The sequence below is a fragment of the Talpa europaea genome (assembly GCF_964194135.1).
Source record: "Talpa europaea genome assembly, chromosome: 6".
Taxonomy (NCBI): Eukaryota; Metazoa; Chordata; class Mammalia; order Eulipotyphla; family Talpidae; genus Talpa; species Talpa europaea.
In genome coordinates, this window is record NC_140072.1 from 19,040,316 (window position 1) to 19,064,529 (window position 24,214).

The 24,214-nt window shown below is 41.6% G+C and overlaps 1 protein-coding gene across 1 annotated transcript; it reads right to left on the bottom strand.

Moving 5' to 3' along the window:
• Positions 1 to 6,936: 6,936 nt before the first annotated feature.
• On the bottom strand, positions 6,937 to 20,505 carry FAM98A (family with sequence similarity 98 member A). The gene is made up of 8 exons (XM_084235845.1): positions 20,438 to 20,505; positions 17,072 to 17,220; positions 14,510 to 14,644; positions 10,936 to 11,120; positions 9,859 to 9,939; positions 9,253 to 9,369; positions 8,004 to 8,171; positions 6,937 to 7,917 (listed from the first exon to the last, which is right to left on the bottom strand). Exons 1-8 carry the CDS (start codon positions 20,488 to 20,490, stop codon positions 7,258 to 7,260), a joined length of 1,548 nt encoding a protein of 515 aa, XP_084091971.1. The 5' UTR covers positions 20,491 to 20,505; the 3' UTR covers positions 6,937 to 7,257.
• Positions 20,506 to 24,214: the final 3,709 nt, after the last annotated feature.

A 24,214-nucleotide genomic window follows, 5' to 3' on the forward strand; every position in this document is an offset into this window, starting at 1 on the left:
ACCAGCCCTAGCCTTGAGGTTGACTGGATGACCAACAAGCTGGTACCAGCACCAGCCTGAGGGCTACCAGGTCCAGCCCGGTAACATTCCCAGCTTGGGGGCTGTGAAGTTGAAGAGTAGCTTGGCACCAGCGCAAACATGAGGTTGCTGGGACGACCAGCAGACAGTCCTAGCCCAGTCTGGAGGCTACCAGGTCGACATCAGCCTGTCACTTGCTCCAGCCTGGAGTCTGCCTAGTCAAGCAGCAGCCCGGCACCAGCCCCAGCAAGGGGGGTCACCAGATTGACGCAGACCATTACCAGCTGAGCCTGGTGGCTGCGCGGTCGAGTAGCAGACCAGCACCAGGCCCAACCTGGGGGCTTCCGGGTAGAGCAGTGGCCAGCACCAGGCCTAGCTGGGGGCTGCCAGGTCAAGGAGCAGACAGGTACCAGTCCGAGTCTGTAGACTACCGGGTCAAGCAGAGGTCTGCACCAGCCCCAGTACAGAGGCTGCGTGATCGAGCATCGGCCCGGCACCAGCACCAGCCACCCTGGATGCTGCTGGGTTGAACAGAGTCTGGGACCAGCCCCAACCTGGGGCTGCCGGGTCGAGCAGCAGGCTGGTACCAGCCCCAGTCTGGAGGATGCCTGCTTGAGGAGCAACCCAGCACCAGCCCCAGCCTGCTGGCTGCCAGTTTGAGGAGCAACCAGGCACCAACCCCAGCTTGGGCTGCCCGGTTGACCAGCAGCCGACACCTGGCCCAGCCCAAGGATGCCGGGTGGACAAGGAGGCAGGTCCAGCCCCAGCCTAGAGGCTCCCAGGGCGACAAGGCTGTATCACCTGACACAGCCAGAAGGGTGCGGGGTGGAGTGGCAGCCCAGTACCATCCCAAGCCTGGGGACTGCCAGTTCAAGCAGCGACCTGGCCCCATCGCAAGTGTAAGGCTGCCAGGTCGAGTTGCAGCCCAGCAGCAGCCCCAGCCTGAGGCAGCCGGTAGACCAGCAGGCAGGCCCAGCCCCAGCCTGGAGACTACTGGGGAGACCAGCAGCAGGCACCTGCCCCAGTCTGAGGGTGACGGATAAAGCAGCAGACCAAGCCTAGAGGCTACCTGGTTGAGTAGGAGCCCGGCAGCAGCCCCAGCCTGGGGATGCCGGGTTGACCAGCAGCCGACAACAATGCCAGCCGGAGGCTCTCGAGTCTCCCAGCAGAGAGGCTCTGCCCCAATCAGGAGGCTGCCGGGTTGACCAGCAGCCCATGACATGCCCCAGGCTGCAGGCTGCCAGGTCAATCAGCCACAGTCTGGGGATGCCCTGTTGACCAGAAGCCCAGCAGCAACCTCAGCCTGAGCCTCCCAGGTTGACCAGCAGGCAGGCCCAGCCCTAGCCTAGAGGCTTGGGTCAACCAGCAGCCCATCAACTTCCCCAGCCCGGTGGGCTGCGGTTTCGAGCAGAGTCTGCCACCAGACCCAGAATGGGGGCTACCGGGTGGAGCAGAGGACTGCACCAGTCCCAGCCTGGAGGCTTCCTGGTCGAGCAGCAGGCTGCCACCAGCCCCAGCCTGGAGGCACCCAGTCGTACAATAGCCCGGCACCTTCCCCAGCCTGGTGGCTGCCTGTTCAAGCAGAGTCCGGCACTAGCTACAGTCTGGGGGTTGCTGGGTCGACTAAGCAGCCTATCACCTGCAACAGCCTGGGGGTCGAGCAGCATACCAACACCAGCCCCAGCCTGGGGACTGCCAGGTGGAGCCTGGCACTAGTTACAGCCTGGGGGCTGCTGGTTTGAGCCACAGGCTCAAAGCCTCCAGCGCAGCCTGGAGGCTACGGGTCTGAGCAGTAGGTTGGCACCAGCCCCAGCTTGGAGGATGCCGAGTCGCGCACAGGGCAGCACCATCCCCAGCTTGGAGCCTTCTAGGTCAAGCAGAGGCCGCACAAGCCCCAGCCTAGGGCTTTCAGGTTGAGAAGCAGCCCAGCGGCACCTGCCCCAGACGAAGCTGCCGGATGGATCAGCTGTCTATTACCTGCCACAGACTGGAGGCTGCCGGTTGGAGCAGAGTCCGGCACCAGCCCTACCCTGGGGGCTGATGGTTTGTGCCACAGGCTGGTACCTGCCCAGCCTGGAGGTTGCCGGGTTGAGTTGCAGGCTGGCGCCAGCCCCTATTTGGGGGCTTCCAGTTTGAGTAGAGGCTGACACCAGCCCTGCCTGGGGGCTGCTGAGTCAAGCAGAGGCAGGCTCCAACTCTAGTCCGAGGCTGCCGGTGGACCAGCAGGCAGGCTCAGCCTGTCAGGGAGGCTGCCAGGTCGACCGGTAGCCTATCACCAGCTCCAGCCTGGAGGCTACCGGGTCGAGCAACAGCCTAGCACCACCCCCAGCCTGGAAGCTGCTGGGTCGACCAGTGGCCTGCACCTGCCCCAGCCTGGGGACTGTGGGGTTGACTGGCAGACCAGTACCAGCTGCAGCCTGGGTGCCGCTGGATTGACCATCAAGCAGGCCAAGCTCCAGCCTGGAGGCCGTTGGGTCAACCAGCAGGACTGCACCAGCTCCAGACTGGAGGCTGTTGGGTCAACCAGCAGGACTGCACCAGCTCCAGACTGGAGGCTGTTGGGTCAACCAGCAGGCCTGCACCAGCCCCAGCCTGGAGGCTGCTGGGTCATACAAAGGTTGGCAGCATTTTCAGCCCCAGCCTGGAGGCAGCTGGATCAAGGAGCAGGGCTGCACCGTCCCCAGTCTGGAGGCTGCAGTTGTGACCAGCACTTGCCTCTTACAACTGCCGGAAGGCTGCTGGGGTCGCCCAGCAGCCAGGCCAGGCCCCAGTCTTGAGGCTGCTGGGGTCATTTCAGGCCGACCCCATTTACAGTTGTGAGGCTGCTGGGTCTTGTATCACACCCCTCCCAGCCCCAGCCTAGAGGATCCACTTTGTTTTATGCCTAGAACTGATTATGCTTTGTACCCATCTCCATAATGCTTGCTCATTCTTCTCAGTGATATATTAATATTTTCCACCAAAACCTTCTGATCACTCTAAAATATTTAGAGCAAGTCCTACTTGACACAGTAAATGTGAGCATTTATTTCTGCTTTATTAAAGACCCTTCAAGGGCCTAATCAGTTCCTAGAGGCCACAGTCCTCAATATATACATGAAGTCAGTCCCTCCTTTGGGTGGGGCAGGGAACCTGGAACCTCCCCTTTTTCCTGGGCACCACCCTGTTACACTGCCAATGAGGCACATCAATATGTAAAAGATGATACTCAGGACTTGCTAGATCGTTCACATCAATCTCAAATTTTAACTAGATTAGATGCTCTTGAATCAGCATTGCTATGGCTTGGTGGGCATCAACAAGCCTTATGGGCTCGCTCTATTTTTTTTAAATATTTATTTATACAAGAACCAGGGTACAGGCCAGATGTGCGGGAGGGTGAGAGGATTCACCAGACACAGAGTAGGGAACAGAACAGGCAGATTGACTGAAATACACTGCTGAGCGGAGCAGCAGGCGAGACAGGAGAGATCTGCTGCGCCACGTGGATATCTCACCGGCTGGCAGGGATGGAACCTGCACTGCAGAAGCTGCGGACAGCTTCACAGAGTGGTGCTCAACCGCCTGCACCTCCAGGGGAGGCCCTTAAATTTTAACTAGATTAGGTGGTCTTGAATTAGCAGTGCAATGTTCGGTGGGCATTAACAAGCCTTATGGGCTCAGGGCTCACTCTCTTTTAAAGTGCAATTCTGGATATAATCGGATGTGTGTCACTAATTATACAGCTAAAAATTAAACTTCATATTCATGGTCCTTTCACAAAAAGGGTATGTTACAAATTTTTAGCACCCCTACTGGCCCCATCTATTGACAATTTGCAAGATCATTTATCAAATCAGCTGGGCCAGTTTAAAAAACAGACATCTCAAGAAACCATTGATGATGGCCTTTTTCCCTTTTCATCCCCACTAATACTAAAGATTGGTTGACTAACATGTCCCTACAATCAATTCTTCAATTATTATTATTATATAATAATATTTATATATTTTTAATATATATATTATTATATAATATATAATATATAATGTAATATAATAAATATTATATAATTCTTCAATTATTATAATAGCACTAGAATACTAGTGCTATTATTGGGTTCAGGTAGAAGACAGAGACAAACAATGAAGGCTCTTGGCTTGGTCCTTCATCAGCTGAGACCACCAGCCCTTCCTGCTTCCCCCCATCTTTCCTCTCCTTAAAATAAAACAAAACAGGGGGATATACGCGAGTCTGATAGAATTAAAGAGCTGCTTAAGACAGCATTCTAGCTATGCAGGTCAGCCTTTTTAGTACAAAGTCCATTTGGCCCAGCCAATTATCTATTGACCTTGCAGAGGTGCCTCTTAAGTTAAGCAAGAGCAGGATGCTTAATGAGTATATAACACGAGGCATGGCCAGGAACCCCAGAGGCTGTTGACTTACATGTAACTTTGCCTTAAAGAGAATCATCAGCAGAATGTCTTACTAATAAACCAGGAGTGAGGGTTGTAAGTTTAATTCGACCTTCAAACTTTGGACCTTGAAATGGGGCTATATATATAATTCATATTCACAGACTTACTGCCCCCAAAAGTCTAGATAATCTAAGCATATATTCCTACCTCCTACCTTTTTTCTTTTTAAAAAGATTTATTTATTTATTTATACAAGCACTGGGTACAGTCAGAAGCGGGGGGGGGGGGGGGGGGGAGGGTGAGAGAATTCACCAGAGCCAGAGATCAGAACAGGCAGACTGACGAAGTACACTACTGAGGGCAGCAGCGGGCACGGCAGGAAAGATCTGCGCTCCATGTGGGACCCCCACCCAGTGGCCGGGGATTGAACTGGTGCTGCCGAGGCTGGGCAGCTTCGCAACCCAGCGCTCAACCACTGCGCCACTGGGGAGGCCCACTCTTTTCTCTTTGCGCACTGCCATCAGTAATTGACTGTAAAATCACTCAATAAAAAAGCCAGGTTCTGCATTCTCGGCAGCATCCTGGCAGAACAGTGTGCTTTACGAGTCCAGTTTCCTTGATGGTGTGATGTTGCCTGACACAACATTAGGGTGCAGAAGTCAAAAGCAGGCAGAACCTGGACTCAGCCTGGAGACCGCCTTGGTTGACCAGAGGCCAGCCCCGGGAATTGGAGGAGGCTGCTGAGGTAGAATCTGGACTCCATCTGAAATCTGCCTATGTTGCCCAGAGGTTGGCTCGGGGCATTGGAGGGGGTTGCCAAGGCCCTGGGTGAAGACCGTGAGTGCTGTGGGTGCTTTGGAGGGGGTGTTTCATGATAACAACCACTGAAATGGGTGATCTTATACTTCCAAAATATAAACAATGATATAAATCAGTATTACCTCAATAAATTTTTTTTAAAAATGTGTTTATCTCAATAGCAAATAAGATCTTTTTTTTTTTTTTTAAAGATTTATTTATGTATACAAGAACTGGGGCACAGGCCAGAGGTGTTTGTGTGTGTGGCGCAAGAGTGAGAGGATTCACCAGAGACAGTGGGGAACAGACTAGGTGGATTGACTGAAATACACTGCTGAGGGGAGCAGAGGGCGAGTCAGGAGAGGTCTGCTGCACCATGTGGGTACCTCCCTGGCTGGGGATCGAACTTGTGCTGCAGTGGCTGCAAATAGTTTCATAAGTTGCGTCTTAACCCCTTGTGCCACCAGGGAGGCCTCATAAATAGAATCTTTTAAAAAAGGGATGACTTCTTTTCCCTAAAAAACCCAATTAAGCAGGTAAAGAAATACTATCTCTTTTTTACAAATATTTATTAATATTTTCAATTCAATATTTTGTAAGAAAAATGTTCCTCACTCTTAGGAATGACAAACTTAAAACAACACAATCCTAAATAATTAGGGCTATTACTTTATCTTTGTCTAATACATTGTGTAGCAACAGCTACACCCAGTGGCCATAGTCAAGTAGTGAAGTTTCCTAGCTACATTACAGTAAAAAATAAATTTGGGAATAGCAATTTTTCAATTGAAGATTTTAAAGTGTTATCTTTCACTACAAGTTATGTTTTAAGGAAACACTCAATTTTTGGATGAACAAGGCCTTAGCCCATGTCTGAAGCAAGTGTTCTGTGAAAAAATAGCTAAAATCAAATTCAAACCAAAGAGAGAATGAACAGATACTTTATTGCTCACCTTTCACACAAAGCACGCCTCTAGCCACTTTCTTTCACAGCTTGACAACGTATACAAAAACCCAGCAAGAACCATCAGTTGGATTTCAGTAAAGGAGAATGTAAAACATCAACTCAGCCAGGCTTTTGTTTTCTGCAGCAATAATAAAGGGCCTCCTGCACTAAGCAAAAATCTGTCCTCTTACTTGGTAGTGCATTTCTTCCATTACAAAAAAAGTCTCCTGTCCAAAGCAAACTAAATTGTATTTGCTGAGCCAGTGGTATTAACTCGTGCATTAAACAAATTTCAGTTTGCTGTTTCTTCTAGCAGATTTCAAGTAAAAATAAGGTTAAAGGAGGAACTTGTTTTGAATGGATGCAGGTCAGTTTGAATTGCTATACTTAACTAAATGCCTACATTTACTATAGGTTCACAACTTAGTTTGCTTTTATAGTCTTTATGGATTTTGGCCGTGTTCAAGGTTTTCAGAGTTGAGCATATGGTACAGTATTCCATCAAAAAGATAAGGCTACTGAATGTGCTATCTGCAGAAGAGCTCATTTAATAGGAACTGACCTAGAAGTTCTATCATGAAGCAGATGTGGCATAACCTCTCTGAATAAAAAACCAATCAGGGCAGAACTGTGCTTGGAAAATAGGTATTAGAATACTTTAAGGAAAACACATAAAAATGCATCATTAATATGAGGAAGGTTTCCTAGTTGTAAATCTAAAAAAATCTAGGAGAAACCTCATTTTTCAAAACTGCATATTGAAAACTACTTATTCAAGTAATTTCTTCAAAAAAGTATGCATGTTCTGACTGTGGAATTAGTCTACTGGTCAATTAAAGGCAATTTTAATTACCTTTTAAAAAATTCTTCATACAAAGGAGAGATGTTGCATGTGTTTCTCAAATAAACAGCATTATGTAAGTCCATTAAAAAAAAAAAATCAAAACAACAGAAGAATGAAGACCTACAAATGCTATGCCAAGCAGGAATCTGCCTGCCATCTGTGGTCTCACATTAATTCAAAATAGATGCTGGATTCAGGTTCTGAAACTAAGTTTCTATTACTTGAGCTCTAGCAAAACATAAGGTAGTGTAGCCTCAACTAGTATAATGTCTTCCCTGTCCAAATCCAGAATGATTATACTGATAACCTCCATGCTGGAAGTGCTGTTCAAATTGTCCCCCTTGGTGATAATTCTGGCTCCCCCTTCCAGCCCAACCTCCTCCCTGGCCACCACGTCCACCTCGGCCTCCACGTCCACCTCGGCCTCCACGACCACTGCCTCGATCACCATGGTGCCCTCCATCTTGGTATCTATTGTCTTGCTGGTATCCACCACCCTGGTACCCACTTCCTGTGTATGTAGATGTTTGGAAGCCACCATAACCACCTTGATAGCCACCACTGTGGCCACCATGATAGCCACCTGGTTGGAAACCTGAATCTCGATAACCACCATCTTGGTATCCACCACCTCCTCCACTCCCTCCATCTGTCCAGCCTCCTTGGTGCTTATTTCCTCTTCCTCCCCCTCGGCCACTATGGTCATAGCCACCACGTCCACCTCTCCCTCCTCCTTGTTCATGACCTCCTCGTCCTCCATAAGAAGAATGTTCATAACCACCTCTCCCTCCTCCTCGGCCTCCTCCTTGCTGCTGGGGGCCATCTTGCCTTTTCTGCCATGGTGGCATCTCTGGGGGTGGAGGTTCAATTTCATTGGGTCTACCTCCTCTGTCAGGAACCCGGCCCATCAACACCTATGGGATAAGAAAGATATTTGAAATTCACTTTATAAATAAAAATAAATGCATTTATAAGAAAATTAAAAGTACTCTATAATCACCTTATTGATGGCACAAGCAGTCTTTTCTCTTACAGAACCACTACTTGTCCTTAAAATCTTTGACAAGTCTTGTCTTGCAGCCAAAAGATGGGCAACAGAAATAGCACTTTTAGGAGATAAGACTGAGCGTTTTGGCTGGTAAACCTTTGCTAATTTTTCTGTTTGACTCTGTTGAAAGAAAGTATTTAAAGACAAATGTCAATTTTCAAAATAACATAGAAACACTCTACTAAACAGGTTAAAGCTACAGATGGGAAGACAAAGCTGTATATACTCTAATCATTACGCCAATCTAGTCCAGAACTATTTTACAGCATTGCAAACAGACCTGCTAATATGCAAGGAATTACAGCAGGGGACAGGTGAAGGAAGGATACAGAGGGGAGAGGGACTTCCTCTAGGACTGCTGAATTAAGAGGTAAAATGGATTCCTCTTGCCATTAATCAAACATTTTCATCTACCTATTGAAATAAAGGAATGTAAGCCCATTTCAGAAATTTTTCTTCTATCTTACTTTACTAGAGATAAAAAATTATAAGCTGCAACTAATTTCTACTAAGTATGTTTAGTGATATATTTCTTTTAAAAGTAATAACCCTCTTAATATTCCTCTATTATAAATAAGAAAAAAGAAAGGCCTGCTTTAAGTATTTAGTAGAAGTCTAAATTAATGATTAAGATTGCTAGCTCCAGAGAGATTAAATCATTAGGCAATTTGGAAACTTGGATTAGTCATTTAAATGTATTTGAAACACAGACAAAAAAATAAATGAGCAGAGAGTTAAAAGAGAAAATCCACCAAGAGCATGTAAGTTTAAACAAATATAAAAAATTTTTTTGGACAGGAATCAATTAAATGCAAATCAAAGTAGCCTAAGTTTTGGGACACAATAATGTCCTATCTGCAAATTTTAATTAGCAAATTAAATTGCTAGCATAAATTATGGTAAACAAGTAATTTAAAAATTTATTATTTTAGTAATTTTAAGATATTCTCTTTGTTCTGCTCACAAATGGGAATTTGTAGTGAGATCTACAATAATTTTGTTGAAAAATACTAAAAATTGGAAAAAATAAATTCTTTATTGCTAAATAGCTTAAAGAGTGGCTACTTAGCAATTCATTAAAGAACAATTTCTATATGTCCTCATATTTCTATTGTAATCGCCACTGTATCTAAACTGAGCTAGGAATGTAGAAAGATCCTGTCTACAAATACTCTACTCTTTTAAATTATTTAATGTATACCTTAGCTCTGTCAGACCAGCCAAAGGACTGGACAGTGACATCCAAACGTTTTATTAGCAGCTTCCTCCGAACTTCATATTCATTGGCTATGGCTTGGTTAATTGCTTCTATCTTTTCCTGAAATGAAATTTAAAAAAGTAGAATTTAAATCAGATAGATTTCCCCCGTTCCAAAAGGAAAGAAACTATTTCACTCATTACTGAACCACAAAATATCCAACAATATGTTATAACAACAACTTACTAAAATGACCCTGTCTCAAAGCATAATAAAGAATATGTAAGTACAAAATTTTCATTTAGCTTTTCCATAATTCACTGTGTGAAGCTCAGCTCTACTCAGTTTTTGGCTTGAAGGCAACCATTTGGTAACTAGGAATATGCATCATCGTGAACTTCAATTTACTCTAAAGAGCTGTGTGAGATATTTACATTATGAGAAAAACGCTTCAATACTAAACAAATAAAATTATTCTGCATAAATCTTAATATTCACACAAACTGGTTCTAACGATGTTCATCAAAAATATGACACATTTGAGGACAACATAAAAATCAAGAAATAGGTGGTTCCTTATAAAGTTTACTCAAGATGATCACCACTCACCCAGTGGGCTGGTCCCATTGACTTCTTCAATAAAGGCTTTCCCACATGATTAGGTGGAACTTTCGCTAATGTTTCCTTTAACTGACACAAAAACATAAATATATGAACAAATAAATCTAAAAATAAAACATATCCTCCTTATCTTCCCAATTCCCATCATATCTTGCCATCCTGAGAGAAGATTCCTGACAGAGACAAAGGTGGAGGATGTTTTGAAATGTAAAAGACCCACACATTAATGACACTCGCTTGTCCCACTCCTTATATACCTCTAGAAGTATGATTTCTTCACTGTACCTACAACAGTGCCTCAAAACAGCAGGCACTCAATGTTTATTTGCTGGATGGATGAATGAACATACAGAAAAATACGGACTAAGGAGATACTGCTGCTCCCCTGGAGTGTTCAGCCAGATTGGTGCATCATGGTGTCCACCTACCCCATAATGCAAATGTACCAATTCTTAAGAGTCAGGCAGAGATGCACAGAGAGAATACCTCTGCTATAATAAATATCATTCTCTTCTTTCATTAACATTTTATTAAAATTGTTAATTCCTAATCAAATACACACAAAAAACTCTCCACTGTTAATAAGGTATGGCGTTTAAAATAACTAATTTCCATATATAACAGCTTGTTAACAACAAATTTAATTTGCCAACTGAAATGTAAGACTTAGAATGGACTAGAAACCAAAAACATTAGCATCTTTTCTGTCCAGTCAACGGGAGGAGGGTGGTAACCTAAAAATTAACTGCATCAAAGTTCAATGATAAAATAAAATATTGTTTAAAAGGATTTAAGTCTTAATTCTTTTTACATTGCATCTATCTTATTTCAGCTTATAAATCAAAGTGAAAATTTTCTTTTTAGAAAAATAATCATACTAACACGTTAAAAACACTAATTTCTCTTTAAGGTATCTATCCAGGATTTAAACCCCAAATTCATTTAGTAACAGTTATTTGATTACATGTACATTAGGTTCCCAATAAGAGAAATTAGCTTGCTCCATTTCAAACAAATGTAGGACTATCCCTTTAATACACTACAATCTGGTACTAAAGGTCTTACTTTTTTTTCAATCCCGCTGAAGAATTGGAACATAGTTATATTGGCTGGAGGTTTGGACATTCCTAGAGCAATACATATGCCTTTCAACTCTTGAAAGACCTCACTACCGCCTCCTTCTTGAGCTTTTTTTGGAGGAGTATTCACACAGAGCATTCTGGCAGCTTCTAGTTCTGAGATGAGGTATGCTGAAGTAAACAAAATAAGATTTCAAAATGAGTTATAGCTACAGTTAATAGTCATAAATCTGGAGTCACAACTCTATAGACCTAATGATATGTAACTTTTAAAGCTGCAGGAATGGATAAAAACAAGAAAGGAAAACCATTGTTACCTGTAAATGACGTAACATTTACACTAGCTCTATAATTCAGGTGTTTAATCAACATATAATAATGACCTATTTAAAAATAAGCAATTCTTTGAAAACAAAGGATCAAGATAGATCACATCTAAAAACCAGTGAATTCCACTCTACCAAGGAGCCTCCAGAACAGGGGTTGGCATCTGTTATTAAGTTTGCAAAAGGCAGCAGCTGACTAGTTATCAGTGAGAGCTAAAGAGATTATTTTCCCCCCTTCTTACAAATGACATCCACCAGTGATATAACTACCTTGCCTTCCAGTATTTAGGCAGTCTCTCTAGAAAATTGGTATGAAACATATATAAGCAGTCAAAGTTCAGTGTATAGAAAGTGGGAAAGGCATTAACTCTCAAAAGTTCCTTTCCCAGTATCTGACTGTCACCCTTCAGCTGTTCACAAAACCCCCTATTACATCTACATTCTTCTTAAGATTCCCTTCCCCCAACTTTCCTTATCCCTATTCTCTCCTCCAAAAACAAAACAAAACAAACAAAACTTTCTAATCACTTCTTGGCATCAGCAACATCCCCCTGTGTGTCGATTTCAACCATGTGTAATGAAGGCTGCAATCTGCTTTAGATAATTCAGTTCAATCTGAATTCAGTCTTATTCCTTTAACCTACCAAAGAACATTTACATTTTTATAAAGATTAATAATCATTTGTTTCTGAGGATTTCAGGTTATGTGACAAAGTGAGCACCTCTGACAATATAAGGAAGATAGTTTTGGAAAAAGACATTTTCTAGGTTATTTTAAGTCCTCATAGAAGTACAAAAGAAGGGTCAGTTCCAATATCTCATTTCCTATACCCAAGGTGTAATGTTACAGGTACAGGCATCCTAATTTTGGCAGATTATTTCTGATAAATACAGCTAAAGTTTCTGGAAATTTCTAAATTCTAAGTCATTCCAAATAAGGCTTGCAAAATTCTTAACATGTTCTAAATAGTAAACGGTATGAGTTTATACATCAAAACATTAAACCACTGTCATGGAAAATAATCACTGTTTTGATAAATAAGGTTTTACTGGAACACTGCTACACTCATTCATTTATGTATCATTTGAGGCTGTTTATATACTATAATGGCAGAGTTAAGTAGTTGAGACAGATATACCTTACAGCCACAACATGAAAAATATTTACTATCTGGCCCTTTAAGAAAGAGGTTGCCAACCCTTGTTCTAGAAAAATCATATATGATTTAATAAGCTGGTTCTCTAAATTTGGGACAACACAGGTCCGCATTCATAAAATTAGTTCACCAATACAAATACCATCAAAAAACATTAATTGTAACTGATGTGGCTTAAGTACTAGGAACGGCAATGAAAACATGATGCAAAACAAAAAGGTTTATCTTTATTGACAATCTAGTTAAGGATGAAGAATATATGCACAGATGACTATTTCTTCATCTTTTAGGTACTCAGAGTTAACTTACTTTACCTAAGGGAAATAACCCAACACCAGAAAAGTCAATAAACAGCTAAACCAGTTTTTAACCTGACATAATAAAAGTTTTTTTAGCCACTCATTCAAACTACTTTTTCTATTTTACTAACAATTCTAATGAGGTTGGTTTACCTCCTCCCTCAAACACAATGTATTAAAAAATTCAAATTAGATAGAGAGCCATAAGAAGCAAAATTATAGCATCAAGATGTGACAATACTTGCAAAGATGAGAAATAGTTACACAAAGTGAGTAGAGAATATGTACATAAATACTAGAATGAAAGTAAGGCTACAATCTGAAGGGACTATTTTAGGAAGGGAAATAACAGCAGCAAAGATAAACAGAAGCAAGTGAGAAGTGAGTGGTGTGTGTGCGTTGAGTGTGTGTGTGAAGAACTCAAAGAACAGAATACTTTTAGTTGATTCAGTCATTTTCTTGAGGAGTAAAGAGTTAAATATTCTTGTAGAGCTTTTGAAGTGGAGCACATTAAAATGTATAATTATGGCCATATACCTAACATAATAATGTCCAACACAGTCTACTTAAGAAACAAGAGTTAAATGTATTTTATAAATGTATTTTATAAATAAATATTAGCACTAAAAATTCTGAGCTCTTTGGAAGCATTAGCAATTCAGGGTCATAACTAAGCTATCAACACATGTTATCTACCTATGTAAGACAACATATTCTAAGTGCCAAATATTTGGTATTGGTAAGGACACACAGTGCTACAAAGGAAGAATCAATAAATGCACAGTGGCTGAGTCGGTTAGAAGAATACTGAATGCATGTATAAGAGCTATACACAGCAGTATCAATACCTAAAGCAGTATCTAACATTATGTGCACATATCCTCCAGTAACAATCATTTGACAAAAGGAAAGTGAAGTGATTCTGGAATAACTTAGTGCCTAAGTATAATGGGAACCTATGAACACGTTTTAAAAACAGATTCTTTAAAATTACAGATTCTTTAAAATTGGAATTGTATCATTTTTCAGAAGATCAGTGCATTCCTAAAGATAAACAGCAGAAAAAACTCATTAACTGTGTTTGTTATAATGACTATAATATTCTGTAAACCAAAGTTTAATCTAAATGTGTTTTCAGAATGCTGCAAAAATTTCAAGTTAAGACTAGTGGTTGAGTTTATTGGAAAGTTTAAGGCCAAAAAAGTTGTGAACCCACTTGCCGTTTTCATGGTGACAAGAAAAATGAGTTCACATATAATAAACATGAAAGAACTTTTCATAAAAATTGATTTCTAGCATAACCACCTACTACAGTATTTCAGAAAATTTCACACTGTAATTTGACATATTAGCAAAGCAAATCAAAACTTTCAATTAGCCCCAATGGGATATCAGTAAGACAAAGAATTTTAAATTAGCTTTAAAAAAAACTTTATTATTCCCCCACTTTCTTTTTATTTGAAAATTTGCTTCTAGTCTAGACCACTCAGGCTGAATAATCACACACCTGAAACATTCCAGCACTAACTTTGTTCACCAGAGGTGAATCACAATAGTCTGAGTAGCACCAAAATTAACTGATAAAAGAACAGCAATTACAAAACAATGCTACGGGTGCACAGGCCCACCATTTGCTTTTTAATCAGAAATTTAACAAAAGTTTTATTTAAAAGTAGTATTTTTGAATTAACTCTATAGTGAAACTAAACAATAACAACTGGTTTAAGTCATGGAAGACATAAACAGAAAATAGTTACATTTAGTAGCCAAGAACTTACTGAGCAGAAGGAGGCAGTTCTTTTGAACAAGAAGGCGCTTGGTCACATCCCCAGATGTCAGTGAAAGATATGGACAGTTCATCTCCCCTAGTAGCCCACTCACCTCAAGCTGGAATTCTTCAGCTTCACTTGGGCCTTTTAAGAATTAAAATGATTATACTTAATAAAAAAATATTGTTTTTCCAAGTAGCAAAACAATTGTATATAAATTGAAATTTTCAATAGGATGTTCCCAATACAAGTTCCTTTCCCTTCTAAGACCATCCTTATATCACTGGTAATTTTCTTGTTCTTCAACTATTTTCATTGGGTTGAGACTATGTAATGGCTTCTTAATTTCTGCTCCAGTGGATCTAATTTTCTGTGTGTTTTCAAAAATTCTTTATAGTCTTTCTACTTTGCCTTTTCCAGCATATAATATAGTTGTCTCTATTAGATATATGTAGTAGCTACTGATTGCTTCCACAAACATTCCCTTTGTGCCAGACTGGTATTCTCACTATGCCAGCAACTGTCAATCTCATTTTCACTTGTATGCCTTCATTTAAGTTTATTCCCTGTGACTGACTGGCTCTCTGCTCTCTACTCTTGCCTCCTTTATAATATACTATTTATCTACCCCAGTCCTATCTTCTTGCTCCTTGGGGAAGCCTTTCCCAAGTACTGTCACACTCATTGGTTTCTTCTCACCACGAACCATGAAGTAAATAACCACTATACTAATGTCCAATTTCATTTGTCTAATTATTTCCAGTTAGATTAATTTTGACAATAGTCAACATACTTGCAGTTCTATATTCCCAAACAGCATAGAGTTCATTTTATGTACCAAGGGAAAACAATGCTTTTTTTTTTTTTAAAGATTTATCTATTTATGCATACAAGAACTGGGGCACAGGCCAGATGTGCTGGGGGTGAGAGGACTCACCAGAGACAGAGTGGGGAACAGAGAAGCAGACTGACTGAAATACACTGCTGAGGGGAGCAGCGGGCGAGACAGGAGAGGTCTGCTGCATCATGTGGGTTGCTCCCTGGCAGGCCTGGGATTGAACTCATGCTGCAGATGCTGCGGATAGACTCAGTGCTGTGCTCAACTCCCTGCGCCACCAGGGAGGCCCAACAATGCTTGCTTTCTTACTGTTTTTATGGTTCTCCAGTGAACAGCAGAGTGTTAAAAATTAACTAACAAACTTTGAGAGTCATTTGACCTGAGTCTATTTTCTTATCTGTAAAATGGGAAGACTGAATTTATCCATGGTTTGCAAACTCTGTTCTATAAACACTAAAGTTCCACAGCACTCCTTCAGAGGCAGCTGTGGAAGAAGAGGAGGTTAGTTACACTAATAGTGGTCCCATTTAACATCCATTACAACAGCTATATTTCTACCTGTTTTATAAATTGGTTTCTAGATAATGCTTTTGTTTGAACTAAGGGGCTACAGATTAATAGTTATCATCTAGTATAAGTGTTTTCAAAAGTTCCAACAATCTCTGAAATGTTAGGTTAAGAGGCAGTACAGCATTAAGAGGACTGGATCTCAAATTTGACTTCTGGGGTTGAATCCTGGCTGTGTGGCCTCAGGCAATGTATTTGACCTCATTGTACTTCTTTGTTTAATATATAAAAGAATAATAAAACCTGCCTTAAGGGGTTGCCTTGAGATCTGAATGAGTTAACAAAGGTACAGTGCTTAGAACACAGTGAATGCTCAATATGTGTAAACTACTGCTATCATTACTGTTACATTATACTCTCTATAATATTTAGTACTGAATGCAAATAACATGCACAAATTCAATATATGAATCATGTAGAGCTAAGCTCTTCAAAATAGGATTCTGGGGGGAAAAAAAGGGATTACATGTTTAGTTCTCCGTAAGGGTAGGTTAATAGGTGGGCATTTTTCTTTGTCTTATAGGTTCACCTATGACAGGAGGGAACAAGATGGTCAAGGTCAGGTGACAAGTTTTTATCTCTTTTGCAGAATCCACAAGCTAGTGCTAAAGCGAAGACAAAACAGCTTTCGATGCCATAAATCTGACGGTGCTAGATCTGGCTGTACTGAATCTAGTCGTGCATTCCTGTGATACAGAAAGCGGATCATAATACACTAAGTCTTAATAAATGTTCTCTTTCTCCCCATGTATAAAAGACTTATTATGCATTTACTTTACATGTTATATGTACTTCTGTAACGTGGTAGCCCTAAGAGGAAAAAACATCCCAATTTCTAGTTTCAGTCACCAATGTAAGAATTCAAAAATCATGTCTTGCAATGAATGGAAAGTCTATATACACAATTACTGTCACTGCTTTTCTGTATCTCAGTGAAAATAGGGTCTTTTCAACTCCTTCCAATTTTTAATAGTTGCATGACTACATTCTGATTTTTCAACTTCTGAACCACCTTATCTCTACATACAGTGGAGGAAAAACATCTGATTTCTTCACAAAACTTTTTTAGGATTAAGAACTTGAATTTTCTACTTTAATAATAATCATGTTCAACTGACAATACCCCACTTTTTAGCTTTTGCACCTAAAATCGAATCTTTACTTACTGTTAGTTGCTTGTACATTTTCCTCTAGTTTACAGAGCACTCTTAATTCAGACACCAGCCAAGCACAGAGTTTGGTAAACTCAGGTGAACTGGCTCCACCAGAGATTGCCTGAGACAGAGCGCCATCTTCTAGCAAAGATCCCTTGTAACTGCCGGGGGAGAAATGACACTTCAGAATAATATAAAATCACACCAATGTTTTACAGATATGTTTATCTGTATAATTGAACAATAGTTTAATAATAAATTACGGCCAATTTCTAAACTCACGAAATTTAGCATGACATTGAACCATTAGAAAATTAAGCTAAATGGTAACTGCTCAGCCCTTCACAAATGTGAAATTTAACAGAATCACATAAAATACTAAGTTGTTTCAACTTGTGTATATTTACCTAAAAGTGTACAAAGGCTTACTCACTTATTTTTACTGAATGGTACATTATAACCAGATTAACAAGAGATAGTTAATGATACCTTAAAATTTCAGAAATAAAACTTGTTTTATTTTCCAAATATTTTTTCCAAAAAGTAATTAGGTTAGGTTTGCCCCCCACCTTAAGTTTAATTAATTAATTTTTTTTGGGGGGGGAGTGCAAACTGGTTTATTTTTTAATTTTTAAAGATTTATTTATTTATTTATACAAGCACTGGGTACAGTCAGAAGCACGGCAGGGTGACAGAATTCGCCAGAGCCAGAGCAGGGAGCAGAGCAGGCAGAAGGACCGAAGTACACTGCTGAGGGGAGCAGTGGGCGGGAGGAGAGGTCTGCGTGCCATGTGGGACCCTTGCCAGTGGCCGGGGAATTGAATTGGTGCTGTAGAGGCTGCGGGCAGCTTCATAGCCCAGCGCTCAACCGCTGCGCCAGCAGGGGAGGCCCCCACCTTAAGTTTTAAATTACTTCCTCCAATCTAGAATATACCTAGAATTAAAGATTTTGTCATTTTCAAAGTAATTTTAAAATATTTATTCTTTTTTCATTTTTATTGATAGAACATTGCATTACAACACGCGTGAGGTGTGAGCACATCATTAAAAATCAACATATATAATTATCTATATAGTGATATCTTCTATACTAAGTTCATGACTAAAGTCAATTCTATCCTTTACCATTTAAGTGATTCCTTTTACCTGATCTACTTAGTCTCCTAAAAAAACACATTCTTTAGAAGATTACTTTATCTTCTTTTTAATGAGATGTTAATAAAACAGTTAAGGTGACACATTAAATATGCGTAAGATAACAAAGAGGGAAGGAAGCACAATGGACCATAGTGGTAAATTACAGTAATTTGGAGGTGGGTGCACTATGTGGCAAGATCTGGTGGGTCATTCAAATATTATCTCAGTTAAAAATAATTAAATAATTTTTAAAATGCATAAGCTAATTCAATAATAAGAGGTATAGAGCTATTAGCGAAATGACAAGCCTCAATCCTTCTAAAATACAACTATATGCTTATATGTAAAATGGAATGGGAAAAAAATCATACACAAAAAATGAGATTATATGTAATCTGGCATTTATATTCAAAACCACTTATTAACATTAGAATAAGGAGACCAGGCCTAGAAATTTCCCACTTGTGCTACATGTTTAAACCTTTTCAGTTTATTCTACTAGTCAGTGAATTCCTAATATGTGCCAGGCTAGAGATAAAGGAGTCATATAATTATGTCTCAGTCAGTCCTTGAAACTGTTACACGTTCATCAATTAAGGCTGAATGTTAATGACTGTCATCAAACTAGTAACGGTTAAAATTTATAACAAAATTTTCAGAAAATTCTATGGTTAACATTACAACCCACCTCAATTATTTACCGAATTACAAATTATTACAGTACACTTACTTTGATAGTACTCAAGAGAAAAAAACGCTCAAAAGAGGGTAAAAGAACAATTATGCAGAGAAAGGGCATGTCACCAACTGTTATCTCTCCAAGCAGAATCCTCCAAGCAGAATGTGTACATTTAGGTGTCTCCCTCTGTCCTCCCTAATCCTCCTTCAACATGAATCATAAATGTTACTTCTAGGAAGCTCCTAGAGCTTAATTTCCTTTCCCAATAAAGATGCTCTCCTCAATTCTCTCAGCATATTCTCAGAGCAAACGTATCTGTATCCTTCCTTAAGCCCCAATACTGCCGCAGAGCAAATGTTCCTCAAAAGTTCACTGGTTTCATGTCTTAGCAAACGATTTAGTTTGAGATGTCTGCCAACAAAAGAGACCATTTCATTTTACTTAAGCTTTAAATCAAAGAAACAGGCCCCCTAAAGCCTGGAATATTCATAAAAATACAGAGCGAGTCCCCATGAAAATAACCATGGTAATGCACTTTGACAAAACTAGTAAGTGCTATCACTTTCTTGCCAAAAAAATTACCAGGACAGCAACTTATTGCAATGGGCAGACCTTGTGAATCCACATGGTGTCCCTCCCTAAAGAAGTAAGGTTCCCCCCAAGGCTTTCCAAGTCACGGAAAAGCCTAGGGCAAGGTTTTGCTAAGGGACTAGTCACCTAATAAATACAGGTAGCTAAATCTCTATTTTTTTCTTTTTGTCACTATACGTGCAGGCAAAACATGATTTGTTTCTGGAATCACAGTGTGCCCAAGAGGTTCTAAGTTCTCGAGTATTCATCTCCAGCACATCGATCTGGGTGACCCAGTGCGCACAGAAACCCTATTTCCACCTTTGCTGGGTAATTACCAGGCGACAGAAAGCACAGCAAATCTGCCGGCGCTCGGGGGGTGCACCGACCCTCAGGGCATGGCTAGCAGCGGCTCAGTAAGTGCGTGGCAGGGTCCAGGGGAGCTGCCAGTGGCCCCAGGCAGGTGACAGGTCAGGCTGGCGGGGCGGGCGCAGCGCGCGGACAGGGCTCGGGCAGCATGGGCGCCTGCAGAGATGACTGGGCAAAGCAGGTTTTTTGAGAGGAGTGGGGTGGGGTAGGAGGAGGGGCTCAAGACCGCGGCAGGAAGTTTGGAGGACAAGCAGGACAGCGGAGAATCAACTTCGGCCACCTCTGGAGTGAGGGGGTAGGCAGGGCAGGAGGCGGGGAGCCAGCAAAGCCCGGTGCGGGGATGGCGAGCAGCAGAGCCCAGACAATGACACGCATGACTGGAAAACGCCGCGGGTCACTCGGCGGCGGGGAGCTCGGGGGCGGGCTGGGGACGTGGCCGCCGGGGGGCCCGAGCCGGCGGGGCCAGCCGTGGACGTGGCACTGGGGTCCCGAGGCGACAGGGACGCCGGTGGGAGCGCCGGGCGCGCGGCGTGGAGAGGCAGGTGTCCCGGGCTGCGCCGAGGAGGCGCTCCCGGGGGGCCGCCGGCGTGGGCGTGGGGGGCCCCGGGCCCTGGCAGGCTTACCCTAGATCTTCCAACGACTCCAAGATGTCAGTCTCCATGAGGTCACACTCCATGCTACTGAGGTATTCAAATTTCCGAGTCGTCAGGCTCCCCTCTTCACCGGCAACGCGCACCCCAGCGCATGCGCTGCCGCCCCGGAACTTCCAAATCGACAGCTGGCGCCTCAGACCCCGCACTGCGCATGCCCCGGGCCTGCGCAAGCAACGAGGGCCCGCCTCTCGCTCCACCCCTCACTGGCTGAGAGAGTGCTAGGTAGCAGCCGTGCACATGCGCAGTAGTGACGAGTGAAGCCGGCGGCCCGAAGAAGGGCAGGCGGACTGGCTGCGTGGCAGCTGGGCGTGGGGACCAGTCGAGGGGGGAATGCTTTCACCTCGCTTGGTGGTGGGATGTACGCATGTGCGAATCTTGGGCGAGGCAGGAGGGCGGGGGAGGGGGTCTTGGGGCGGGGGCTGTCCCAGGACTTGGGTGGGTGTCGGCTGGGAAAGCCGGGAGGGAAAGCCTGGCTGCAGCCAGGGAGTTACCTGGACGGTGGGCCGCAGGTAGCTGGTGTTTGGAGCTGTGGCCGAGGGTCCTGGAGAAAGGGAAAACCCATTCTGATTTCTTAGCCTGGGGGACATGGGCTCGGAAAGTGCCTGGGAAGGCAGATACCAAGACTTGGGATTTCCTTGAGGCTGCTGTAGTCAGTTTTAGGGAGGAGTTAACTTTCCTTTGACACGGATGTGTTTGGAGAGGTGTTTCTTTCCCCCCTGCTGCATGCTCTACCCACTAAGTCCTTCCCAATACCAAGAATCTTATTTTTTAGGGGGATGGGGAGTTTCATTCTATGCAAATAGAATAATAGAATAAAATATATTTACATCCATGCAGTTTAGACAATAAACCTTTTTTTTTTTTTTTTTTGCTGTGATGTCCTTGTTTTTGACACCTGACTGGGTAAAACATTCAGTTCACGATAAGTTCAGATTTTTTGGCACATATTAACCCTTTGCACTCCGAACCATTCTGGACATTGGCTACCAATGTTCCCTGAGAGGGGACAGCGGAGTGCAAAGGGTTAATTGGGTATGTGCTGAGAAATTACTGGAAAATGAGAAAGTTTTCAAAGTGATGGCATATTTGCAAAATTGTAACTGTAAGTTGGCATGTTACATTGTGTAGGCATTTTAAAAGTTTGCACCTTGGTACCAGTAGATTTTATTGTGTGGTATCTTACTGTGTAATGGAATAAATACCCCAATTCTTAATCATACCGTTTTCAGTTCCTTAGTTTGAATCATCTGCAATAGGGTAAGGAATTAACATTCAATTAACATTCATTATTAGGAATTAACATTCATTATCCCCTCACTGTGTGCTTGATGGGGTATTACTCCCTTAATGTGTGTTATTTTATGCAATCATAAGACTGTGAGTATTACTTCCATTTTACAGTTGCAGATATTAAGCTTCAGTGACTGATCTGTAAAAAATCCTAAGGCTAATAAGTTGAAATTTGAGAAAGGCATATCTGTGTCTCCTTTTTATTTAATTAAAGATTTATAAGCAGGATGTGAAAAGATAGGAAGATGTGGCAAGATGAATTTGCTTAAGCTTGTATATGTTGTACCATATTATTACTTTATTATAATGGGAATGGGATAATTATCCTCATGCATTTAATGGAACATGCTAACAAAACAGCAACACTTGGCAGCTCTCTTGCCCACCTGTGACTATGCAGGTGACTTTCCTTTTCTTTCTCCTTTTCCTAACAAACCTATCTTTGTAAAATGTGTGTGTGTGGGGGAGTTAATGCTTATTGCCAAATCAAGGTGAGAAAAGAAATGGTTTCATTCTTGACTCTTTGATGTAAGTTGGAACACAAAATATTACTGAATGAGCAAGTGTGGACTCCCTGAAATTTTATATACTCTTTTTAATGCAAATCATTGGCTTAACTGAAGGGTTGCCAACATGAAGTTTTTAAAAAAAGTATTTTAAATAATTCTTTAAAGAATTGAATCTTGCTGCAATAAAAACTGCTTTAAAAAGTAAGTGTTGCCATAATGTCTATAGATCTACTAGGAATAGTTCACATTTTATTTTGAAATGGTTTGCATTGTAACCTGGATATCTAAAGACCTCATTTAAACTGAATTTAGGAGAACGAAAAGAACACTGATGTGGGAGTTAGGAAGCCCTGTTTTTTACCTGAGATCAGTACAAGAAAGAATTTTCTAACACTTAATTGCTTAAGTTCATCAGATATATTTGAGAGATGATAAATTTTCAGAAGGTGTTCAGCTAGAGGCTGGAAAATGACTCATTGATGTACCCCTGTGAGAGGCGCGGGCATCCTAGTTACCATGTGCTAGCCCATGAATCCCGCACATGATAGATAAACCAGATACACACTGGTCTAATTTAGATGCAGTAAGAGTTTATTAAATTCTAGCCCCAAGGTGGTAAACTACCATTTTTATCAAGCTGAGCACTGTTTTATTTAGCCTGATTAATAAAGAATTTTGAGTCTAGCACTGAAAAGTTGGGAGATTTCATCTATAAATATGGATTTCTGATTCTTTTTGGAAAAAAAAAAACTCAAATATCTTGGCAACAGTAGGCTGTCATTATCCATCACAGCAATGATTGGCTTGGCTTGAGATGATTATTGATTGGGCATGAATCTGCCAATTTTTTTTGTTTCTGGATCTTTACAAACTATCATACATGTACATCATTTTAACAAAGAGTGATTAAGTTGTGGAGAAGTGACTAAACAAAGGGAAGAGGGTTTAAGCTTCTAGGGGTGGTAAATTGTAATAAGTAAGTATATGGGGAAAATAAAGGAAGATGAGATATTTTGGTAAGGCGGGTTTGTGCCAATTCATTTCAGTGTTTACTCCTTCATGGGGCATAAAACTTCTCTGGAGACGAGGTGTGACAGTCCTCAATTCCCAGCAAATCTGCTTTTTGTCAGGTGATAGAAGCTCTGGAAGACTTCTGAGTCTGCCTTCAGCTCAAAATAATCCATATGCTAAAATAGTGTATTTTGGGGTGGCATATTATTATTTTTAATTTTTATTTTAATTTTGGGGTTTTTGTTTTTCCATATGTGCACATGTTCTACTTACCCTTCACCAGCCCACTGTGTGGGGTGGCATATTTGGATCTTTCACTACTCACATGAAACCTCTATTCACTTAACACTTTTCATGCCTCTTAATTTGGCAGGAATTGTTTCCTCTGCTTTGTTCTCTTCCCCTCATTCTCTGCCTTCTGGTCAACCTTTAAGATTCAGTTTTCTGAGTGTCCAAGGTACATATTCTTTACCTCCTAAAATTTAGCACATTGTTCGAGAACTGTTCCAGTCAGTGCCTAGATGCCCTCTGCTTTCTCTGCTGCTTTGCTGTTATTCTGCAGCAACTATCCTCAATTTAGCTGAACTTCCTTGCTCCACAAACGTATTCTCTGACAGTACTACCTGAAATTAATTTTCTTCTTCTGGATTTCTGAGGGATGGTGCCTAGCTTGACCATCAACCATCTAGAGAAATTAAATATAGACTTCTGGGTCCTGCATCTGATGAGTCTTTAGGTCAACATTTATTGGAATCTATTTATTAGGAATCTATTTTTCTTAAAACCATGTCAGATGGTTATATAATAAGTCCTTCATCATTTAACAGCTATTAATGTTGTAATTTTATGTTTCTTATTTAATATATTCTGCTCTTTTCTATCCAGTTACTATAAAACCAGGCACATCCTACATATTGCTTAGTACATTGGTACATAC